The sequence below is a fragment of the Ostrea edulis genome, chromosome 10 (genome assembly GCF_947568905.1).
Source record: "Ostrea edulis chromosome 10, xbOstEdul1.1, whole genome shotgun sequence".
NCBI classification, from domain to species: domain Eukaryota; kingdom Metazoa; phylum Mollusca; class Bivalvia; order Ostreida; family Ostreidae; genus Ostrea; species Ostrea edulis.
Window position 1 is genome coordinate 32,484,747 of NC_079173.1, and position 26,265 is coordinate 32,511,011.

The 26,265-nt window shown below is 36.1% G+C and overlaps 2 protein-coding genes across 4 annotated transcripts in view; both read right to left on the reverse strand.

Annotated features, from left to right (window-relative positions):
* The window catches only part of LOC125665806 (uncharacterized), a 247,148-nt gene that overhangs the window by 73,799 nt on the left and 147,084 nt on the right, over window positions 1-26,265 (reverse strand). The gene's annotated exons all lie outside the window — the stretch shown is intronic.
* Window positions 5,940-26,265, reverse strand: part of LOC125665810 (adenylosuccinate lyase-like) — a 35,318-nt gene continuing 14,992 nt past the window's right edge. Inside the window, exons 6-14 of one of the 3 annotated variants that reach the window (XR_007366380.2) lie at window positions 21,106-21,152; window positions 20,628-20,718; window positions 18,699-18,768; window positions 16,282-16,429; window positions 15,357-15,447; window positions 15,133-15,222; window positions 13,844-14,020; window positions 10,682-10,818; window positions 8,755-8,895 (exon numbers count right to left, since the gene is read on the reverse strand). Coding sequence is in view for 2 of the 3 variants with exons in the window: in XM_048898692.2 (XP_048754649.2) it covers window positions 8,803-8,895; window positions 13,844-14,020; window positions 15,133-15,222; window positions 15,357-15,447; window positions 16,282-16,429; window positions 18,699-18,768; window positions 20,628-20,718; window positions 21,106-21,152 (807 nt within the window). In the remaining variant the exon portion in view is untranslated. Of the gene's footprint in view, window positions 8,896-10,681; window positions 10,819-10,858; window positions 11,033-13,843; window positions 14,021-15,132; window positions 15,223-15,356; window positions 15,448-16,281; window positions 16,430-18,698; window positions 18,769-20,627; window positions 20,719-21,105; window positions 21,153-26,265 lie in introns of those variants that run through there. The other 2 variants (XM_048898692.2, XM_048898693.2) reach the window with 2 other exon arrangements.

Sequence of the window (26,265 nt, forward strand, 5' to 3'; positions counted from 1 at the left end):
CCTACTTGATGTCTTGAGTAAAGTTGAAGCCAAAATGGAAAAGGAATCAGCTACCATTCTGAATGCAGTTCATCGATTAAAAGTTCACTCCCCTGTACAAAGTGATATATATGTAACCTTGTTAAAACAGCAAATTCATAGTGAAAAGGAAGCGTCCTTATTGCAGAAAAACAGGTATGAGGAAGAGCTGAAGCACTTAAAAACAATGCTGACTGAAATTCGTAAAGAACTAGAGAGCACCATATATATCTACCCACAGAAATGAAATGGAGTTTTTTACCATAAAACTGGATAAAAAAAATGGAGAAATTTCAATGTTGGAGGAGAAGGCAGCACAATTGAATAAGAAACTTGAGAAAACTCAGGATGAAGTCCTTCAACTTAAAAACACTTTAGGCTCATCACTGGCAGAAAATCCAGACACTTTTGAATCTCATAAGCCATTGCCTACAGTAATTCTATTAGGCACATCCAATACGAAGGATATTAAAGAAGAGATACTTACTCCTGCAGCATCAATCAAGAAGGCTATGACATACACTATTGCAGAGGCCCGTAGATACCTAGCTGAAAACTATGAACAACAATATGATGCTATTATACGCCATATTTTGACGAATGATGTCAAAAAAGACAATCCAGATGACTGCGTCACTAACATGTATGAAATTGTTCAGTTCATAAGACAAAGATGGCCCAATACCAAAGTTATCATCTCATTAACTACCCCAAGAAGTGATTTGCAGAAAAACAGTGCAGAAATGGAAAATGCTATTCTGAAACAGAAGTTTCTATAAGATAATGATGGAGCTATATCTTTTGTTGATCACCACAACATGTTTGTTGACTCTGGTCCTAACCTAACCCTGTTGAATAAGGATGGATATCATCTCAATCCTAAAGGAGTATCCAAAATTGAGTAACCATATTAATCTATTCATGTTGTCAAGACTGGAAAAATGTTCACATAATTGTTTTATAATTCTATACATGTTCTGCCTGAGTGAGTTATAAGTTGAACATTCAAAAATTAGATGAATTTCATAATACTGTTACAGATTCTTTCAAATCTCGCATTGCTAGTTTGGATGAACAAGTATCTAAACTTGAATCTAAAACAGAAATCTCTGAAACAATATGCAAATTAAAATGTAACAAAACTCCAGGATTAGATAGAATAACTAATCACATGCTGAAACATGGACAAACCGCACTTATCGATAGCTTGCATAAACTATTTAATGTGTTTATTGGGAGGTATTTATCCTAATCAATGGTCATCTGGTATTATAACTTTACTACATAAGTCTGGTGATGCTCACGACCCAAACAATTATCGTGGAATAACCATAACTATAGTGCAATAGGTAAATTATTAAATAGTATCCTCAATAGGAAGCTTGACAGATTTCTTGAAAAGCATAAAATGATTAATGAATGCCAGATTGGTTTCACAAAATCTGCAAGGACATCAGACCACATTCTTATTCTTAAAAATATCATTGAAACTTATTGCCATAATAAAGAGGGGCGAGTATATGCTTGTTCTGTAGATTTTAGAAAAGCATTTGATACTGTCATACACTCGGGTATCAAATACAAACTACTCAAATTATGTGTTGGAATCTAATTTTATGGGTGACAAAACGTGGGTTGGAGTCGAAGGGGGGGGGGGGGGGGGGGGGTGTCATGAACATTTCTAATGTTATTTGGTAATGTGATAGATTTACTAAATTTCCCGTGTCAGCCTGTCCCAAAACCACACAATTGTGCCCGAGTTTTATTGTTTGCATACAGGACTGCAACTACCCTCAATCGGAACTCCTCGAATGTCACGCGCACTGCGCGAGACATTCGAGGTGTTTCGATTGCAACTACCCTGCATCCAGTGCCCCCCCCCCCCCCCCCCCCCCCCCAAGCGTCAGAGGGTACATTAACAAGATAATTCTCATTTGCATAAATATGTCAACTTCCGGCCACCTTTTAACGATTTTTCGCATTTAAGAAGCAGTATAGACAATGTTTGATGGTTGATAACCGATAAATGGACTTTATTTCCAGTTCACCATGACGATGCGAGAGGTATGACCTTGACAATTGCTTCTATTATCTAAACGGTAGGGGTCTAATTATCATATTATATCGAACTTTTCTCCGAATTTTTTAAGCGATACAGCTGGTAAAAAAGAAAACCAAGATGGCGGCGTGATATACCTTGTGAATATTATGTTTACAGGAAGACATTTTTTTATTATAGATATTTAAAACGTCGAGTGTCTGTGCTAATAACAAGTGCGAGGAGCCCTGTCATGCCTGGGCGTGATTCTGAAGAGAACAGCTAGGTAATAAATTCACAGAAAATGTCTCTTTGTACATGTTTTAACCTAATGTACTTCGTAAAAATGCAGCAATTAGTGGGACAATATCAAAAGGTCAGCGCCCGTTACCAACACCAGAAATTACAGTTCAAGCAGAGTAATATCGCCAAAAACTACCTCTGCATTAGTTATAATTCCATTGTTTTTCACATATACACTACATATACCAAGTCTGGCCCTGCTGTAGAGTCAGAATCTAAACCCTGGATCATGTAGCTCACAATTGTGGTAGACCTAGGCCTTCCTTCTCTACATCACTATGCGTTTAGTATTTCTTACAGATTACAGGTTGTAGAATTGATTTTTGAAAATTAATCACTTTTCGCAGTTTTTGTTCTGCCCCTAAGGTCCCAGGAGAGCAGAGAGTCCTGAAAGAAGGTGTTGCACGTCTCATGTTAATATCCCTAAAGGTGTTGCATGAAAGATCGAAAATTTTAAGTTATTCAAATATGATACATCTGCAAAACCAATTGGAACGTATGTCTTGATTCAATAATTTTTAAAAACTAGAGGTACTGTGAGCAACGCTTACCCCAATCTCCCAAAGGGTGTTGGTAATAGGTAAAACTTCAGTATTATGATCCAAAAGGTATCTAGGAACACAGCATCTCCATGCGATGAAAAAAGCCGTTAAAGAATTTAAATGGAAACCATATTGCTACTTTGATGTCCAGTGGGCATAACCTTTGACCTTTTGACCCCAAAATCCATAGGGAACATCTTCATCCCATGGGTAGTGCATATGTATGATATGGTGACTGTAGGTGGAAAGGATAACGCTTTAGAGCCCGGAAACCATATTGCTACTTCGATGTCCAGTGCGCTTGACCTTTGACCTTTTGACCCCAAAATCCATAGGGAACATCTTCATCCCATGGGTAGTCCATATGTATGATATGGTGACTGTAGGTGGAAAGGATAACGCTTTAGAGCCCGGAAACCATATTGCCACTTCGATGTCCAGTGCGCTTGACCTTTGGACCCCAAAATCGATAGGGAACATCTTCATCCCATGGGTAGTCCATATATACGATATGGTGACGGTAGGTGGAAAGGATAATGCTTTAGAGCCCGGAAACCATTGCGTCTACAGACGGACGGACAACCCGATTCCAGTATACGTCCCCACAACTTGTTGCGGGGGGTATAATAAGTTTAAAAGACGTGTATTGACAAAATATTTCGAGTTTAAATCAAACAATAAGCGATTTATATGATTTTTAGCGTTAAAATGGAAGGGTATCCCCGAATTTCAGAAAAACTGCCTCCGTGAAACAAAATAAATTTAGCATGAAGATGTTCGTCGAGTTTTCCTCTAAAAAACTGTCGCTTTGAAATTGTGTTTCACGAAGGCATTTTTATGAGAATACCCCCCCCCCCTCCCGCTTACCCCAATCTCCCAAAGGGTGTTGTTAATACATGTAGGTATAAATTCCTCTTTCCTGATTGTAAAAATATGGTATGCCTTTGTAGAAGAAAATGGAAGATATAGTCCGAACACAAATCAATGGTATAAACCTATAATTTTGACCTTGGGATCAAAGGTCAAGGTCATAAAGAGGTCATGAATGTACATGACACATAGTCTCATGGTGATACAAATGTACACCCATGTCTTATGGTATGACTATGTCAAAACCCTATGATAAATTTTGACCTTGAGGTCAAAGTTCAAGAGCATATAGAAGTCATGAAGGTACCCGACACATCGTCTCATGGTGATACACTCATGTGTCAAATATGGTATGTCTAAGTCAAAGAACAAAGAAGTCATGGCCCTGACACAAATACATTGTAAAAACCTTTAATTTTGACCTTGAGGTCACGGTCATATGGAGGTCATGAAGGTACATGACACATCATCGTATGGTGATACACTCGTGTGTTAAATATGGTATGCCTAAGTCAAAGAACAAAGAAGTTATGGCCCGGACACGAATCCATTGTAAAAATACTTTAATTTTGACCTTGAGGTCAAGGGTCAAGGTCATATGGAGGTCATGAAGGTACTTGACACATTGTCTCATGATCCACCTGAGTGCCAAATATAGTATGCCTATGTCAAAGAAAAAAGAAGTTATAGCCTGGACATGAATCCATTGTAAAAAACCTTTAATTTTGACATTGAGGTCAAGGGTCAAGGTCATATAGAGGTCATGAAGGTACTTGACACATCGTCTCATGGTGATCCACCTGTGTGCCAAATATGGTATGCCTATGGCAAAGAACAAAGAAGTTATGGCCTGGACATGAATTTGGAGACAGACAGACGGACAGACAGAGTGATTCCTATATACCCCCACCCCCCGGAACTTCGTTCGGGGGGTATAAAAAATCAAAACGACTTCACTGGTATTATTTTCAACTTCACCTTTACGTTAATTTCCCTTAGACATTTATGGTCTACTGCGTGGTTCAGTGGATATGGTCGTCGACTCCTATATGTAAAGATGTTTCCATTTTTAAAACGACCGGGTTCGACTCCCTCACGAACACATTTTTTTGTGTGTTCATATTGCGTTTTTCATCTAGATTTTGTTTTTAATTGAAACTTGCTTCTAGTTTTTATAAATATTACATGTCAAATCTCTGTTTTACCATGTGCTGAGTTTGAAATAAGCTTCCAACCTGGACACTGTTTAGTTTGTGAATAGGACTCTCAACAAACACGTCGAATATAGCATGCAATACATGTGTTTTAATAGTCAAGGCTGCTAATGAGAACTTGTATGTTTTTCTGAATGAAAGTTGCTGACAAAGGCATGGTGCCTTTTACGAAAAATCGTTGTGAAATTTGCAAAGCTTTGGAAGAAAAACTTCAAGGCCAAACAAACAGTTAAACAGTTTGAATTTATATGTATTCCAGTAGCAAATTGCTATGCTGAATAAATTTTTACAGGTGCATGTACTTCGAATAATGTTGAACTTTATTAATGCGTATTAAACTTCCCATATTTTGTTTTGTGGCCAGAGTCATGTACAGTTGCCAATTGTTGGTTGTTGAAAATAATGCATAAGAATTTAAGAGCTTTTGGACTGTAGTAGTATAGAGTATTAAATATTTGATACACTCGTAACATGTAACCGTATACATTGTATATGATACTCAGAAAAAAGAAGACAATTTAATTTTCACGATTTCAAAATTTATCTTTAGACTACATGTATAATGTATTGACACATAAAATGTATTAGGCTTGTCCCTACTCCTAGTACCGGGGAATCCTTCAGGTATTTAAATGGCAAATACGCAATGAGTATGAATATGAATGAAGGTCAGTTCTACGTCACGAGTGCTGGCATGGAGCTCCGATTAGGGAAAATTCCCGCTTCTGTGCAACACCCTCTTTACAATTCATATCTCACTTGTCCCAAAGATGCTCAAGTTTTACACCAAATTCGAATGTTAGTTATAAAAAATTGACGTTAATAATGTCCAATTGTTAACACATGACAGGTGACGACAGACGCTGACCAACTGCAATTGGTCGCCTGAGTTTACTCGGGTGCCCTAGAAACATTAAGGTCCACTTGCCTTAAAAACTTGTATGTCAATTCTTGTTTGTTTGTTTTTTAATTTATTTATTTCTAAATAACATAACCTCACAATCTTGGCAATTCCTGCTCTACATTCAAACAATTTTGAGAAACATTGAATTGCAAAAAAATTTCATCCATGATTCTCAATGTTCAATGGTTATGAACAGAACATTATTCAGTACATTTCTGAAACACAGGACAAATTGTTAGCCAGCAGGAGTGGTTTCCCCTGGTACAGTACGGCCATCGCGGATCCCGTATTAGACCGCGCTCCCCCCGCGGTATGTTAATCCTTCCCGCGCTAACCCTCCGCGGGATTTCATCGCGGGGCAGATTTACACCGCCGCGGTGTGAAGTACCATTAATTACCTGTTAGGACAAACTAACTGTACGATAGCTGTTTTATTCGTCAGCAGAAAATGAGTACGGCTTGCTTATGGCCAGCTATTTCGCATTACATACCGGTATATTAAATAAATCATTTTAGAAAAAAAGAAAAAGAAAATCAGGGACCTACTAAAACCAGATATACTTAGGATTTAGCATATTTAATACAGCTCCGATTTTTTTATTCTAAAAAAACCCAAAACAAAACATTTTATTTATGCTACATTTAATGATAAGGATTAGGAGCTGTGTCATAATATTTTTTACAGTGAAAAAATAATACAAATAGATCTATACCGTATACGAGTGCAAGATTAATATGTTCTGCCTGTTTTAATGGCGTTTGTGTAGACTTCGAGAATTGGTTCAAAAATTTATTAATAACAAAATATTATTTTGTATGTTTTATGAATTAAAAAAATGTAAATTTTATATGCTAAAAGAAAGATTTTTGTTTTCTCATTTCAATCGAACATCGTTTATATGTACACCTGTTGGGTCCCTGCTGCACGTGTTCTTAAAACAACACACGGGGGAGAAGACCCTGTGTGTATATGTTCAACGCGTCGAATACAGGATGTCAAAATTGTAATGTCTCTACTCCAGGGCATGGAATCTACTTATCGGCTTACAATTACCTATACGCAACAAATTTTACCAGTAATTAAACTAGGGTGTTTGTTTTTAATTCCTTCGTCATGTGCTGGTTTCCTCGCTTACAACTTACTAATTCCTTTTTATTACGGTACATATGAATGTCAGTATCATCAAAATTACTCTCTAATTGCATGTTAAATCAAAATTTAATATACGCTGTAGAGTAAGGCCACACATATACGACAGGGGTGGTGTATACCCCAAAACTGCGTTTTACTTGTTATCTACTTTTTGGTATTATATTATATCCCTTAAAATATGCATTGCGGTTTTTTTCCTCTCTTTCTTATATTCAAAGCCCCAAAAATTTAATTAAAATTTGAGAATTTGGATCCAACTTAATTAGATTGATGCTTTATTTGTATTGATTACCAAGCGGTGTTTGTGTGGCTAGTCTAATGTTGTCTTAGCAGATTCATGGGTAGAGCGTGCGCTGATCGAGGTCTGGGGCGTTGAAGCAGACAGGAAGTGTTATTATAACAGATATACACATACCCGAGACGTTCTCTACACAATGAAACCTATTAAGTTAGGACGTCTTCACAATGTCTAGAAGAGAATACACGCATGTTGATGTAAAGGCAAATATGTACTGTGTTTATATAGCTATAGGGACACCTATCTAATACTCTCTTTCGAATTGGGAAAAAAATGGTTTTGAGAGAATATTAATTAGAACATATCCTCACACCACTTGTCCCCTCTAATCTAACATTTTGTATCTACATCTTTCTTATGCTGCGGGTCACGTTTATGGAGACGTAATTTGGGCAGATTTTTGTCAAATCGTTAAAAATTGTCCTCACTTTACACGTTTTATCTCCCCCCTCTCAAATTTTATATCGAGTTTAATGATGCTAGGCTTTCCTTTTCCTACTTTAATATTTGCGTGATACATGTTTTTTATATTTGTACAAATACATGTATAGACTTATATTCCTGAAAAATAATTTATGAAACCACCACTCTGTAATTGATACTAACAGGGATAATCAGTTTTCGTGAAGTTACTTTTGCTGTTTCACGGGTAAAGCATGCGCCGATCGATGTCTGAGGCGTTGAAGCAGACAGGGCGTGTTATGTAACAGATATACACATACCCATGACCGTTTCTTCACAGTCCAGTCAGTATGTTAAATAGTACTCTCTCTCTCTCTCTCTCTCTCTCTCTCTCTCTCTCTCTCTCATTTTATAAAGATTAGAATTTGCTGATGCAAGGTTTTCTTTCCCCTACTTTGATATAAATTTATGTTATCCATGTTTTGTTTTGTTTTTAAATATTTGTACAAATTCATTGTATAGAATTAAATTCCTGAAAAACAATTTATGAAACCACAAATATGTGATTGATACTGACAGGGATAATCAGTTTTCGTGAAGTTACCTTTGCCGGTTTACGGATAAAGCGTATATATATGCACTTGTATATGGTCATCTTCCGACATTGGTATATGGTAATCTACCCTTATATTGAATGTATGGTTCAATAAAGGTAACATGAGAATTTTTTGTAAAATGTGTTTTTACAAGCGGTGCATGCACATGTATATGGCAATTGATTTATTTATAGTATTGCTGAACAAACGATCTGTTTTCAGTTGATGATAAGTATTTATTTTTACGTTAACGGGAGATAACTCGCGTTTGTTGATGGCATTAATCATCTACAGGTAAGACCTCGGCGAGGACAGCGGGACCGCGGGGGGAGCGCGGGATATACAGGGTTACCTGAGATATACCGCGGTAGCTCTATCCCGCGAGGGGAGCGCGGAAAATACGGGATCCGCGTTGGCCGTACTGTAGCAGAACTCTGGAGTGTCACGCTTTGATAACTATGACGTCAGACTTTGAGGTATACTTTCCCCACTCTCATCAATTTGTCGGCATACTTCTGTAAGATTGGGTCCACCTCTATTTCTATAAACTTTTTCACCTACAAAAAAGAAACAAATATAGTAACTATAATATATATATATATATATATATATATATATATACTGGACATGTTGGTAATATGACAAAAATATATCACCTGCAAATAGTGATTCCACATGTGAGGTCATGTTCTGTGTTACTGATTAAGTTAATGCTACTGGTTAAATTAACGTTACTGATTAAGTTAATGTTACTGATTAATTCAATGTTACTGATTAAATTAACACTACTGATTAAGTTAATGTTACTGATTAAATTAACGTTACTGAATAAGTTAACGTTACTGATTAAATTAACGCTACTGATTAAATTAACGCTACTGATTAATTCAATGTTATTGATTACGTTAATGTTACAGGGGTTTGACACTTAAATCTCATTTAAAATCAGCATTCTGTACTGTATAATCTGTCATTGGGTCAAATGCTGTCTGATGTGTTCATGTTAATTCTTAGGCCACTCTTTATATACTGATTTTAACTATGGATTACCCCATTTATCTGATCAAGATACAGGTCTCACGGTGGTTGTAACCTGTCAACAGAGGATGTTTACTCCTCCTCGGAAACACATCCCAGCTTAGGTGTTTCCAGGGGTCCGTGTTTGTCCTACTCTCAATTCTATATTCTTTATGGTATCAGTATTCATGAAATGTATTGCTGTTCCTTATCTTCACCTGTCCACTGAGTGTATTTCCATTGTTTAGTAAAAGCAGGTGTCACTTTATCAATAAGTTACGATGAGGAATGGAACATTCGGCTATTTATTCATTATCATCAGATCTTCAGTTGTAAACAATGTATTTCATTCATTCAGAGAAACTGAATGATTCTGTAAATTTCTCAAAATCTGGAATGCACTGCAGTCACATGACAGTCCTTACGATAAACCTGTAATTCCCATTTATTGTGTTGTGATATGTAAGCCTTTCAAGACAAACTGTGACGTCAGATATTCCCACAAACAAAGCATGACAAATCTTACTGGAGCAGTGACGTCAGATATTTCCCACAGACAAAGCATGACAAATCTTACTGGAGCTGTGACGTCAGATATTTCCCACAGACAAAGCATGACAAATCGTACTGGAGCTGTGACGTCAGATATTTCCCACAGACAAAGCATGACAAATCTTACTGGAGCTGTGACGTCAGATATTTCCCACAGACAAAGCATGACAAATCGTACTGGAGCTGTGACGTCAGATATTTCCCACAGACAAAGCATGACAAATCGTACTGGAGCCAACTAAAGGTTTTATTCTGTTATCATGTCTAGTATTTTCCTCATTTTAGCTTATTTCATTTTTGATGATCATGTATCCGGGGTATGACAGTATTGTAGGGACATTAGTCAAGGCTCTTACAGGGGGAGGGAGATCCGTACATGAGCCGAGGGTCTTACAGGAGGAGGGAGATTCGTACATGAGCCGAGGGTCTTACAGGAGGAGGGAGATCTGTACATGAGCCGAGGGTCTTACAGGAGGAAGGAGATCCGTACATGAGCCAAGGATCTTACAGGAGGAGGGAGATCCGTATATGAGCCAAGGGTCTTACAGGAAGAGGGAGATCCGTACATGAGCCAAGGGTCTTACAGGAAGAGGGAGATCCGTACATGAGCCGAGGGTCTTACAGGGGGAGGGGGATCCGTACATGAGCCAAGGGTCTTACAGGAGGAGGGAGATCCGTACATGAGCAGAGGGTCTTACAGTAGGAGGGAAATCTGTACATGAGCCGAGGGTCTTACAGGAGGAGACAGATTCATACATTAGCCGAGGTTCTTACATGAGGAGGCAGATCTGTACATTAGCCGAGGTTCTTACATGAGGAGGCAGATCCGTACATTAGTCGAGGCTCTTACAGGGGGAGGCAGATCCGTATTTTTAGTGACAAGTTTCTTCCATTTTCTGTATTGCTGATTTCTGATCATATGTGAATAATCCACCAATAAAAGAAATGAATAATGCAATTTCATATTCATTTAGAGACATATTGATAATACAAAAATGATGTAAATTTTGGGTCAATAATCAAAGTAGCACAACCAGGGCAATCATGGTTCAAATATTTTCCGGTTCGGTTCAGGAAACAAATCCTCGGTTTTCTGGGGGGTTTTCAGTTCGATTTCATTTTCTGCTATAAATAAGTTAATGAATTCAAGAATGAGGACCCTGAACAAATTTCTTTTCTGTACAAATGCAAACATTAATTTCTAACGCATTTTATTGAATAAGATAAGTAAAAGTAAGTAATATTTATTTAAAGACAATAAAGCAAAAGGCAACATAAACTCTTCACTTTTTCTTCCAAATGTTGAGTGTTAAGTGAAGGAATAATCACTACCTATGTATATGTCTTAGGTTTGAGAGGGGCTCGAACCCATCGTCTCCTGGTCACAAGACGAATTCCCAACCACTCAGCTACATGTAATGCGATCCTGTTGCATACTTAAATTCGCACCTGCATATTTTGCAGAATGTGATTGCTTTGATAAAAACTTTTGACTCTCCCTTTTCTTAAAATATCAAAGTTCTCCCACCCTTGTGGTACCTTTGCACGTGTCACCATGTTTTACTATTACTGTTACACGGAGTTACATTGAAAAACATTGATAAAAATATATCAAATTTTTGTTAAAAACATAATGCCTCCCCGGATTGAAATAGGTCCTCAGTACCCCTTGCTTGTCGTAAGAGGCAACTAAATGGGGCAGTCGGATGAGACCACAAAAACGGAGGTCCCGTGTCACAGCAGGTGTGGCACGATAAAGATCCCTAGCTCCCCTTATTGTACTGCATAATATAATTACAATCCCCTCCCCTTATTGTACTGCATAATAATTACAATCCCCTCCCCTTATTGTACTGCATAATATAATTACAGTCCCCTCCCCTTATTGTACTGCATAATATAATTACAATCCCCTCCCCTTATTGTACTGCATAATATAATTACAGTCCCCTCCCCTTATTGTACTGCATAATATAATTACAATCTCCTCCCCTTATTGTACTGCATAATATAATTACAGTCCCCTCCCCTTATTGTACTGCATAATATAATTACAATCCCCTCCCCTTATTGTACTGCATAATATAATTACAATCCTCTCCCCTTATTGTACTGCATAATATAATTACAATCCCCTCCCCTTATTGTACTGCATAATATAATTACAGTCACCTCCCCTTATTGTACTGCATAATATAATTACAGTCCCCTCCCCTTATTGTACTGCATAATATAATTACAATCCCCTCCCCTTATTGTACTGCATAATATAATTACAATCCCCTCCCCTTATTGTACTGCATAATATAATTACAATCCCCTCCCCTTATTGTACTGCATAATAAAATTACAGTCCCCTCCCCTTATTGTACTGCATAATAAAATTACAGTCCCCTCCCCTTATTGTACTGCATAATAAAATTACAGTCCCCTCCCCTTATTGTACTGCATAATAATTACAATCCCCTCCCCTTATTGTACTGCATAATATAATTACAATCCCCTCCCCTTATTGTACTGCATAATATACTGGAGAAAGCATGAGCAGGAACATAGACATTATTAGCGGTACTTTGTGCATTGAGGGAAAAGATGGAGAAAAGATTCAACATCGATGTGACTATTGTCATTGTTGTACAGTAAAATATCTCTATCTCGAAGTCCGAGGGACCTCGAAAAAACTTCGAGATATCCAGGGGTTCGAGATATCCAAAATCGATCTTGGATATATTTTTGAAGAAGGATATTTGATGCATAGTATGGGATTTGCATTATAAACAACAACCCCGTTGCCGTTTCTTACAGTTTAATACAAGTTGATAAATTAATATTGTGGAATTTCAAAGACAAACATTTCGGGTTTTTTTTAAATATATATAAACATCCAATTGAATTGACATTGTGTTTCAAAATTAAGATGATCGTGCCTGTATGCTTACTTTAAGATGTCCAGGCTCGACTGAGATGCAGTTATTGCATTGTAATGAAAGAACCTATCACATAAGAAACAAAAAAGAAAAGACAGATTTAAAAAAAAAACACTTTTAAATGTTTATTAAATAAATTTTCGTGTTTTCTCTGCTAGTTTTAATGATGAAGCGTGTGTTATTAAATGCATAATCGTTATTAAGAGCATTACCTTCAAGCGTACTTTGCCGATTTTGTGCGTTTATCTAACCCACATGTTAATGATAGAGCATGTGTCATTCACAACACCATCCCTAGAATCGGGTGTTAGTTCATAATTGGCGGTGAACTTTAGCCGTATTGTTGGAAGGCTTCACTAATCACCTAAGCTGTTGAACCATTCATCGCGACTTGGTTCTACTCGGAAAAGGCGAGCGTGGATTAGCGGTCATTAATTATAATTGACGTAGCTGCAGGTGTGAATGTGTGACTTCATGATGCCAGGTATGGTAAGCAGAGCAGACAATCGACTGCACTTCGAGATAAACCAAGTGAATTTAGAGTATGGGACCTTGAAAATACTTCGACATAAGCGGGGTGTTCGAGATTACCGTGTTCGAAATATCAGAAGTTTTTTTAATTATTTATATAGGGAAAACGGCTGGGACCGGCGGTCGACTTCGACTCAAGCGGGGTATTCGAGATAAACCATATTCGAGATACAGATACATGTATTTTACTGTATATGATACAAAAATAATGACTGTTATGTTAAAATACAATGAAAACATCTATAAAACACTTCTCTTTGATCCACTGTAAATTGTAGGAAAATATTTAATTTCGATCCCTGGTCAGATCAAAGTGAACATCATTAAATGATAATGAAGTATTGTCCAAAATTTCAAGGCTATCCTATAAGCCATATTGGAGGAGAAGTGTTTACAAGCTATTTCACACCCTCCACCTTTCTTAGATCCACTATAACTTAAAGGATAACAACTGGATCCTCACATACGTTATACTAACCTGGCTTGGAGCTCGCCCTATAAACGTTTTGGGATCCAGAAGTGAGCTCAGCTCATCATGGATTGGTTTAAAGTAATCCGATTTCTTGATCCGATCGACCAGGTCATTATCGCCCCCCTCCTGTTTAACGACACGTCCCGCCTCCTGAGACAAAACACGGATCTGTTCGTGACAATCCTGAAATAAACACAGAACTACAGCTCTGAAATATATTCATTTCACAATTAATTAGATGAACTACAAGTACATGCGCAACATGGATAAGAAAACATAACTGGAACTAAACTACAGGAAATAAACAATTTCCCCTAGTTCTTTCTTTATTTAAAAGCAATAGCTAGTTTTCGTAATCTTGAGTGTCTACATTATTTTCAAATTCAGTACCTCAATACCTATGTATCAGAGGTAATTTCATCTAGTAGTTAATTTTTATCACCTTTAACATCAGTTATCTGTCCACTAGCGATAATACAAGCATTAACTTTATTAATTACAGGTCCATTAGTGGGCTAAAATCATCTTTATTAATTATCTGTCCACCGGCAGGAATATTAACCTTATCATATTTATGACCTATCGAGAATTTTTCTCTCATATATTGAGATGTCACCAGCTGTAGGTAAGGTACCACAAATTTACACTTATGACGAAAATATAAAAGTGAGAATCATGGGTCTATCAGATATGACATTAAAAGCCGAGCCCTGAGCACTATTTGTGGTACTTTAACTACAGTTGGTGACATCTCAATATTAGTGAAAAATTCTCGACGGGACGTACATGTAAAACAAAACACAACCAATTAAGGCAGTTCACCACATCAAGACTTATACATTTTACACTGTACTATACAATGTCATAAGATGGCGATTCAAATGTTTTGTGAAATCATTTGTATGGATTGATTTGATTGTACATGTATATCAACTTAGTTTAGTGGATAAGGTGTTGGGTTACTAAACCAAAGATCCCGAGTTCAAATCCACCAGTGTATTTTGTTTATAATTTATTGATTGAAATACATTTTTGCAAGTCTTGTTTCAAACTCCAAATTTGCACATTTTTTGTTTTTATGACATATGTACATGTACTTATACATATCATCACATCTTTCTTGATTAAGTCATTTCATGCTGATTTGATAAACTTTTTCAAGATGTTGTGAGCCACCTTTACAAGAACATTTGAAAATGTTTTAATTATCTGGCCACTAGCAATAGTTTGTACCTTGACAATTTTCTGTCCACTAGTGACTTTTAATTGGTTGTTTTGAGTGATGTAATCCTTACCTGTCGGTTACCTCCAGCTTTCACCATTGCCATGATTACATTCTCCGTGGCCATGAAAGGTAACTCTTGATTGATCCTTCTTTCAATCACCTGGAAATAACAATGAGTTTTTCATTTCTCATAGAATCTAACAGAAACACATTATTCTTAGGAGAGAAAATCCTGACATTGGTCTGTACTTTTACTTAGGAGAAAAAACTTCTGACATGCGGCTGTACTTTTACCTTTGGATAAACCACTAATCCCTCAGTAATGTTCTGTAAAGTGCTGAGAATAATGTCCGCGGTCAGAAAGGCTTCGGGCAAACTGATCCGCCTGAAAAACATCCCACGCCATTAAATTAACACCATTAACAAAGGCTATAGTAAACACACTTACAATAAATTCATCCTTGCTTAAAACTACTACAGTTTAGACTGTCTAATCTGAAATGTGTGTATTCCATTTCAATCAAAAGTCCAACTCCAATTTTTCTTTTCTGAACACATATCTAACTTGATCAACACATCTGACTCACAATTTATCATGTTTGTGTCTAGGATTATTTTACCTGTTTCTACGATTACTTTACCTGTTTCTATGATTCCTTTGCCTGTTTCTATGATTACTTTGCCTGTGTCTATGATTACTTTACCTGTTTCTATGATTCCTTTGCCTGTTTCTATGATTGCTTTGCCTGTTTCTATGATTGCTTTGCCTGTTTCTATGATTGCTTTGCCTGTTTTTATGATTCCTTTGCCTGTTTCTATGATTACCTGTTTCTATGATTGCTTTGCCTGTTTCTATGATTACTTTACCTGTTTCTATGATTCCTTTGCCTGTTTTTATGATTACTTTGCCTGTTTCTATGATTCCTTTGCCTGTTTCTATGATTACTTTGCCTGTTTCTATGATTCCTTTGCCTGTTTTTATGATTACTTTGCCTGTTTCTATGATTGCTTTGCCTGTTTTTATGATTACTTTGCCTGTTTCTATGATTACTTTGCCTGTTTTTATGATTACTTTGCCTGTTTCTATGATTACTTTGCCTGTGTCTATGATTACTTTACCTGTTTCTATGATTCCTTTGCCTGTTTCTATGATTGCTTTGCCTGTTTCTATGATTACCTGTTTCTATGATTCCTTTGCTTTTTGCTATGATTACTTTACCTGTTAGCACTGTCATCAAGCGTCCGTTCCATCCACTGCACGGACGCGGTCATTAGGGGATCCTGAACCAGACAAATAAGGTGACGTGCTAATGCACAGCAACGCTCACTTCTCATTGGGTTACGCTTGTAAGGCATGGCACTGGAACCTACAGATAACAATACGTGTTTGTAAATCACTACTACAGAATAACAATGTGCGATTGCGATACAGAATAACAATGTGTGTTTGTGATACAGAATAATAATGTGTGTTTGTGATACAAAATAACAATGTGTGATTGTGACACAGAATAACAATGTGTGTTTGTGATGCAGAATAATAATGTGTGTTTGTGATACAAAATAACAATGTGTGTTTGTGATGCAGAATAACAATGTGTGTTTGTGATACAGAATAACAATGTGTGTTTGTGATACAGAATAACAATGTGTGTTTGTGATACAGAATAATAATGTGTGTTTGTGATACAAAATAACAATGTGTGCTTGTGATGCAGAATAACAATGTGTGTTTGTGATACAGAATAACAATGTGTGCTTGTGACATAGAATAACAATGTGTGTTTGTGATACAGAATAATAATGTGTGTTTGTGATACAAAATAACAATGTGTGATTGTGACACAGAATAACAATGTGTGTTTGTGATGCAGAATAATAATGTGTGTTTGTGATACAAAATAACAATGTGTGTTTGTGATGCAGAATAACAATGTGTGTTTGTGATACAGAATAACAATGTGTGTTTGTGATACAGAATAACAATGTGTGTTTGTGATACAGAATAATAATGTGTGTTTGTGATACAAAATAACAATGTGTGCTTGTGATGCAGAATAACAATGTGTGTTTGTGATACAGAATAACAATGTGTGCTTGTGACATAGAATAACAATGTGTGTTTGTGAGTGATACAGAAGAACAATGTGTGCTTGTGACACAGAATAACAATGTGTGTTTGTGATACAGAATAACAATGTGTGTTTGTGATACAGAAGAACAATGTGTGTTTGTGAGTGATACAGAATAACAATGTGTGCTTGTGACACAGAATAACAATGTGTGTTTGTGATACAGAATAACAATACAGAAGAACAATGTGTGCTTGTGATACAGAATAACAATGTATGTTTGTGATACAGAATAACAATGTGTGATTGTGATACAGAATAACAATGTGTGTTTGTGATACAGAATAACAATGTGTGTTTGTGATACAGAATAACAATGTGTGACTGTGATACAGAATAACAATGTGTGTTTGTGAGTGATACAGAATAACAATGTGTGTTTGTGATACAGAATAACAATGTGTGTTTGTGATACAGAATAACAATGTGTGTTTGTGATACAGAATAACAATGTGTGACTGTGATACAGAATAACAATGTGTGTTTGTGAGTGATACAGAATAACAATGTGTGTTTGTGATACAGAATAACAATGTGTGTTTGTGATACAGAATAACAATGTGTGTTTGTGATACAGAATAACAATGTGTGTTTGTGATACAGAATAACAATGTGTGTTTGTGAGTGAAACAGAATAACAATGTGTGCTTGTGAGTGATACAGAATAACAATGTGTGTTTGTGATACAGAATAACAATGTGTGTTTGTGATACAGAATAACAATGTGTGCTTGTGATGCAGAATAACAATGTGTGTTTGTGATACAGAATAACAATGTGTGCTTGTGATACAGAATAACAATGTGTGTTTGTGATACAGAATAACAATGTGTGCTTGTGATGCAGAATAACAATGTGTGTTTGTGATACAGAATAACAATGTGTGTTTGTGACACAGAATAACAATGTGCGATTGTGATACAGAATAACAATGTGTGTTTGTGATACAAAATAACAATACAGAAGAACAATGTGTGCTTGTGACACAGAATAACAATGTGTGTTTGTGATGCAGAATAACAATGTGTGTTTGTGATACAGAATAATAATGTGTGTTTGTGATACAAAATAACAATGTGTGCTTGTGATGCAGAATAACAATGTGTGTTTGTGATACAGAATAACAATGTGTGCTTGTGACATAGAATAACAATGTGTGGTTGTGATACAGAATAACAATGTGTGTTTGTGATACAGAATAACAATGTATGTTTGTGATACAGAATAACAATGTGTGGTTGTGATACAGAATAGCAATGTGTGTTTGTGATACAGAATAACAATGTGTGATTGTGAGTGACATTAACCCTACACAGATAGAATAACCATATCTTCTTGTGATTCACAATGATCCTGCCACAAAATAATATGTGTTAGCCTAACACTGTTAGGGATACATGTATACATTGAATGGCTGAAATTGAAATATTTGAGTTGTGTAGGACACAAACCTAGATTTTGTTTACCCCTCATATACATGTGCATGAAATTTTTTTTCTTTTTACCTATCTGATCTTTTTCAAATGGTTCTTCTAGCTCCTTAAAGCTGGCCAGTAACCTGATGTCTGTACAAATCTGTAACAGTTAAGTATAGTATATTCAGACTTACACATGCTAAACACATCAACATAAGGCATGTATTGAATAAACAATTAAAAACAATGAACTGTAATTGATCTCAAAAACATCATAGAAAATTAAAAGTTGAGAATAATGCAAACAAGGAACTCTGGACACATATATACATCAGAGATGAGATCAGATGCCTGGGAGGAGTAAGCATCTCCAGTTGACCAGTCATACCCGCTAAGAGCCCTATAACTTGATCAGATAAACTTTATATCTCAGTCAATAGAACAAGTAAATATAAGTTACGAAGTTAGAATGGGGTGCCAAGGAGGAGTAAGCATCCCCTGTCGACGGGTCACACCCACCATGAGCCCTTCGTGTATATCTTGATTAAATATAAACAGAATAATCCGCAGTCAAAATCAGGATGTAAAGAACGGCCTAACAATTGATATAAAACAGATTGTATTTGAAAATCATTGAAATCACCATAGCATTTGGGAAATGCTGACTTGGGAAATGCTGACTTTAAACGAGACTATTAAAACCCAGTAACCTCAACTTATTTGTCTATACTGTGGAATCAGTTTAATTTGTGGGGGCCAATGTTCATAGGTAAACAAAATTTTTCTGGTTCGTGGGGATGTAATTCGTAGGTAAGCGATACGATGTCACTAGGAAAGATAACTCTACAAAATATCAGACAAAACGGAAGTAATCAGAGGGGTTTTCAAGTACGTTGGACTTTTAAAACAATGCATGCAATTATCACTTTTGAGTACACTGTCGGTGTGGGTTTAAATAATTAAAGAACTCAAAATAAACAATTCCATTGTTTTTGGTTTAACATTTAACAGCTTGTTCAAAAGAAAAATAACAGGGTTAATGTTGTAACAATCATAATAATAAAACTTTATCAGAATTGTGTTTTTGATAATCAAAATTCATTTGAAATATTTATTAAACAAAAATGTTCAAGTCATGTAAATTTGTGGGTAAGAGTGACCTACGAAATCCATGAAGATCAATCCCCCACCAACAATGATGATTCCACAGTAACCTGTCTTGATCTAAAATTGATCATATGCATAACATGCTCTCAAGTATTGAATCAGTTGAGAGACATAAACACCATATGAACTTAAAGGTGATAATGGAATATTGCTACATAAATATGGGAAGCTGACGATGATAACTAAAGTCATCCCATTTGTCATGTAATTGAGTTGTTAGTTTGCTGTAAATATCGACGGGACACAACATGTAATATAAATATCAATAGCTGAATGTATTGGATACAGATATGAGATTGATCACTGTTCATTATCTTCACCTTTCATACATAAAAATTAACACATGCATTCGATAATTTTGGTAGTGGGTTCAATACTCATTGTAATCATATAATCATTTTGACTTCCCAATGTTCAGAAGTAAAGAAAAAGATTTTCTAAGATATATACACGTACATGCAATGCGTAATAATACATGTCCAGCTTAGATCCACCCTGGGGCATGAACTCTGAATCCAGGAATCATGAATTTCACAATTTTAGTGAAGGGTTCATTGCTTATTATGATCATGCTAATGATTTGATTAGGTTATGCCCAGGGTAAAACAGAAGACTTTTGAAGACTACTTTAAACCCCAAGGAGGCAGAGTCCAGGAAATTCACATTTTTGTTTCCCTTGACCCACAGAGGTTATAAATTATACCACAATTGTTCAGATGTTCCAGAGAAGCTGGAAATGTTAGAATTAAGTTTATGGCTGACAAACAACATATGACTAACAACAGCAGATAAAACATGTAATAATAACTCACCTGAGCAACTCAGGTGACCTAACAATATTCTCACATTTACCTTGTGTACAGAGGCCCCTAAACTGGCCAACACATTGAGACTGTCGATGTCCACTTTACGAGAGTAAGTCTGTCCACATACCATGTATGTCCTGTTGGGGAAAGAAATAGAGATAACACATTTCCCATCTTCATCTAAATCATGCATGTACAAATGAAGATCGTGCATGGATTTTCACCCTGTCTTACAATCAAACTAACTAAATCATGCATGTACAAATGAAGATCGTGCATGAATTTACACCCTGTCTTACAATCAAACTAACTAAATCATGCATGTACAAATGAAGATCGTGCATGGATTTACACCCAGTCTTACAATCAAACTAACTAAATCATGCATGAACAAATGAAGACCGTGCTTGGATTTACACCCTGTCTTACAATCAAACTAACTAAATCATGCATGTACAAATGAAGATCGTGCATGGATTTACACCTCAATCTCACAATCAAACAAACGGAGTCAGAGTACTTACTGTTTAAACCCCGCCATTTCTGTCACCATCTTGTCTAGTTTCTCAACCTTAAAGAAAATAAATGTTATCAATAATAGAAAAAAAACATTATCACCCACCATGTCATTGACATGATAAAACAAGAGGCCCATAGGTCACATCGCTCACCTGAGTCACTTTGGATCATATTTAAAGATTTTTCCTATATATTCGCATGTTGAATCTGCAATATGTCAGGGAGCTTTCATATAAATGTAAACTTTTCTGGCCCAGTGATTTTTCAGAAGAACATTTTTAATGATTTTCCCTATATATTTTTATGTAAAATTTTGATCCCCTATTGTGGCCCCATCCTAGCCCCAGGGGTCATGATTTTAACAAACTTGAATCTGCACTATGTCAGGAAGCTTTCATGCAAATTTACACTTTCATTGCCCAGTAGTTTTTTTTAGAAATTTTTTAAAAAGATTTTCCCTATATATTTGTATGTAAAACTTTGATCCCCTATTATGGCCCCTTCCTACCCTTGGGGCCATGATTTGAACAAACTTGAATCTGCACTGTCAGGTAGCTTTCATGTACATTTCCACTTGCATTGCCCAATAGTTTTTGAAAAGAAATTTTTTAATGATTTTCCCTATTTATTTGTATGTAAAACTTTGATCCCCTATTGCTGCCTCATCTTACTCTTGGGGGCATGATTTTAACAAACTTGAATCTGCCCTTTGTCAGGAAGCTTTCATGTAAATCTCAGTTTTTCTGGCTTAGTGGTTCTTGAGAAGATTTCTTAGTGGTTCTTGAGAAGAAAATTTTTAAAGATATTTCCAATATATTTGTATGTATAATTTTGATCCCCCGTGGTCCATGATTTTAATAAACTTGAATTTGAACTGTCAAGAAGCTTTCCTGTAAATTTCAGCTCTTTTGGCCCAGTGGTTCTTGAGAAGAAGATTTTTAAATGACCCCACCCTACTTTTGCATCTTTGTGATAATCTCCCCTTGAAGGGGCATGGCCCTTAATTTGAACAAACTTGAAAGACCTTCACCCAATAATGCTTTTGGCCAAGTTTGGTTATAACTGGCCCAGTGAACCACAGGAGAAGAAGTCGAAAATGTAAAGTTTACAGACAGACTGACAGACGTACAGCGCCAGACAGATGATGGACAACAGGCGATCAGAAAAGCTCAGGTGAGCTAAAAACACAATATTATGGCAATGACACAATAGATTGATGAGCGTAATATTTTAGGCAAGATATGAGACATAAACAGGGGTGAAATTTTTCTCATATGCTGATGCCAGGGACTTGAGGGGCCAATTTTTTTTCAAAACCCATGTGGAAATATCCAAGTCCAGGTTGACTTTAGAAATATGTTGTTTTTATATTACATCATCAAATGGCTAAATAAAAACCAGTATTCATATTTTTAATTTACTCATTTAAATTTTTTTATTCGAATTGGCCTCTTCGACGATCTATCTTGACAGGTCGCATGCAAGAAAACAAAAAAATATAGTTATGAACTTGAACTTGTCAAGACATTTTTGTTCTGAAATGCAGGTCATTTTTATTTTCATTTATCAATAATCAATTATACAATTATAGGCAAGTTCCTAAGACTTCCAGCATATATAATTGCTGAGTCCGAAAACAGAATTTGCTAGTCCTGGACTTCTGGCTTGAAGAACTTTTAACCCCTGCATAAATCTTAGATTCAGGACAAAAGTTACTTCAGTCTTTAATATATATATATAAAGACATGTCATTCTCAGCAGACATTCCAAACCTTAACCCACTAGTTTACATAGGCTCATTAATTTAACGTATCCCACTATCATACCTCTAGTATAACGCAGTAGTTTACCTTGATCCAGTAGTTTACAGTACCCGCAACGTTATTCTTGACATTCCTATCGTGCTCTATCGTGAGTGTATCCTATCGTATCGTGCGTGTATCCTATCGTATCGTGCGTGTATCCTATCCTATCGTGTATCAGGTTTTCCGTTTTCTATCGTGTTTTGCGTTTATCAGGTCTATCGTGTATCGTATTTTGCGTGTATCAGGTTTTCCGTTTATCATGAAAATCGTTTATCGTGTAACTTCGGAATCTATCGGGATCGTATATAAAATCTAATGAAAAAGTACGATACTTTCCGAAACCTTTATTCGTTTTGTTAAAGAAGCTATTTTTAGGAATCGAGAAAAGTCGGTATATTTGAAGGAGAACATAAAGTTGTCGATTTTAAGGCAGAAGAAGAGCTATTTGTCTGTCCAGAGAGAGTGAAAATTTATCACAATTTAATTCTAAGTAGCCTGGAAAGTAGGCAGTCGTCCGTCGAGCGAACCGAGGACAGTAAATCTGAAAGCTCCTTCATCTGAAGTTCATAAACATTTGTTTGTCTAGAAACAATTATTTGTAATTAACATTAACAGAAAAATAGAAAGTTTCGATTTGAAAGGGAAAATCAGTAAATTACATTGTTTGTCACATACATGTATTTTGATAATGGTTCTTTTTCTTCCGATTTTTTCACCTGTATGTTACCTATATAGCAACTGCTGAACTTGTGCGCGTCCTTATTTCTGATTTTGTGTATCAGCCGTGTTTTGACAGCTAGCATTCTCAGGGACATTGTATTTCGCACATTTAGAAGATTAAGTTTAAAAGGGTGCAAGGGTGTTGTATCCCCCGAAATTCTGCTCAACTGGGCACGATTCCGCTGTCATCGTTGTTTTTTTTTTTTTTGCTTGTACATGTACACATGTACCAATGGTCGTACGTGTAGATACTGGAAATTTATGCTGGTTTTGATGATTATTTGAATTTTTTACACACTAAGCGTTTCAAAATTGCGAATTTAAAACAAGCCGGGTTTAGTTTATGTTTTTTAAACAGTTTATTTATGTTTTGTTAACAAAATATCAAATCAAATAAATATGTTCCAATTACTTATGACTATCAATTATCATTCATAGTGTTAAAATATCTAACAGGTGTAGTGCGGTTGATTTTTTTAAAGCGGTCGTTATGAAAATAACTTGAGATGTTGAATGAGCCGTGAACTTAGAGCTTGATGCAAAATAACCCCCTCCTCGCTACACACACAATATTACTTGGTTTTATTTCATATTCAAGGTAATATACATTAGCATAAGAGAGCTACTGAAGCATGATATCACTACATCATATTACATTTAGCTAATTCCCTGTATAACTTATATATTAAACATTAGGTGACAATGTAAATTTTAGAATCATTGGCTGAGAAAATTCATATAGATATCAAATAATGAATTCAATGCCGTATATATATTAGTTTCTTTTTTATTTTAGCTGTGATGGCATAAAAAAACAAATAAAAAAAAAAAACGTACGACCGTGGATTAAAGAGTTTTTATGGTACAAAACCGATCAATGTTTTAAACAAATGTTACCGCGACAGGGACAGGTAACTAATAGTCATCCCGCGATGAGAACGCGGTTTTCCCGAGTTACCTTTTGATTTTTCCCATCGCGAGAACGCGGAAAACAAGAAATCCGCGTTGTCCATAATGTAGGTATATACTGAGCATTGAAATCCTTCAAAATTATTATCAACATAATGTAATTATGTTGTAGGTATCAAAATTTCGTTCTGTCTAAATCATTTCTAAATTTACAACATTTCTATCAGGTTTTCCGTTTATCGTGAAGATCGTTTATCGTGTTTTGCGTTTATCAGGTGTATCGTGAAGATCGTTTATCAGGTTTTGCGTTTATCAGGTTTATCGTGTATCCTATCGTATCGTGCGTGTATCCTATCGTATCGTGCGTGTATCGTGTCCTATAGTGCGTGTATCGTGTCCTATCGTTTATCATGTCAAGAATAACGTTGCGGGTACTGTACATTGGTCCAGTAGTTTACATTGGTTCAGTAGTTTACCTTGGTTCAGTAGTTTACCTTGGTTCAGTAGTTTACCTTGGTTCAGTAGTTTACATTGGTTCAGTAGTTTACCTTGGTTTAGTAGTTTACCTTGGTTCAGCAGTTTACCTTGGTTCAGCAGTTTACATTGATCCAGTAGTTTACATTGGTCCATTAGTTTACCTTGGTTCAGTAGTTTACCTTGGTTCAGTAGTTTACATTGATTCAGTAGTTTACCTTGGTTCAGTGGTTTACCTTGGTTCAGTAGTTTACCTTGGTTCAGTAATTTACCTTGATTCAATAGTTTACCTTGGTTCAGTAGTTTACATTGATCCAGCAGTTTACATTGATTCAGTAGTTTACCTTGGTTCAGTAGTTTACCTTGGTTCAGTAGTTTACATTGATCCAGCAGTTTACATTGATTCAGTAGTTTACCTTGGTTTAGTAGTTTACATTGATTCAGAAGTTTACATTGATTCAGTAGTTTACCTTGGTTCAGTAGTTTACCTTGGTTCAGTAGTTTACCTTGGTTCAGTAGTTTACATTGGTTCAGTAGTTTACCTTGGTTTAGTAGTTTACCTTGGTTCAGTAGTTTACCTTGGTTCAGTAGTTTACATTGGTTCAGTAGTTTACCTTGGTTTAGTAGTTTACCTTGGTTCAGCAGTTTACCTTGGTTCAGTAGTTTACCTTGGTTCAGTAGTTTACCTTGGTTCAGTAGTTTACATTGGTTCAGTAGTTTACCTTGGTTTAGTAGTTTACCTTGGTTCAGCAGTTTACCTTGGTTCAGCAGTTTACATTGATCCAGTAGTTTACATTGGTCCATTAGTTTACCTTGGTTCAGTAGTTTACCTTGGTCCACTAGTTTACCTTGGTCCAGTAGTTTACCTTGGTTCAGCAGTTTACCTTGGTTCAGTAGTTTACCTTGATCCAGTAGTTTACCTTGATCCAGTAGTTTACATTGGTCCAGTAGTTTACCTTGGTTCAGCAGTTTACCTTGGTCCAGTAGTTTACCTTGATCCAGTAGTTTACATTGATCCAGCAGTTTACATTGATTCAGTAGTTTACATTGGTTCAGTAGTTTACCTTGGTCCACTAGATTACCTTGGTCCAGTAGTTTACCTTGATCCAGAAGTTTACATTGGTCCAGTAGTTTACATTGGTCCAGTAGTTTACATTGGTCCAGTTGTTTACATTGATCCAGAAGTTTACATTGATTCAGTAGTTTACATTGATTCAGTAGTTTATATTGATTCAGTAGTTTACATTGATTCAGTAG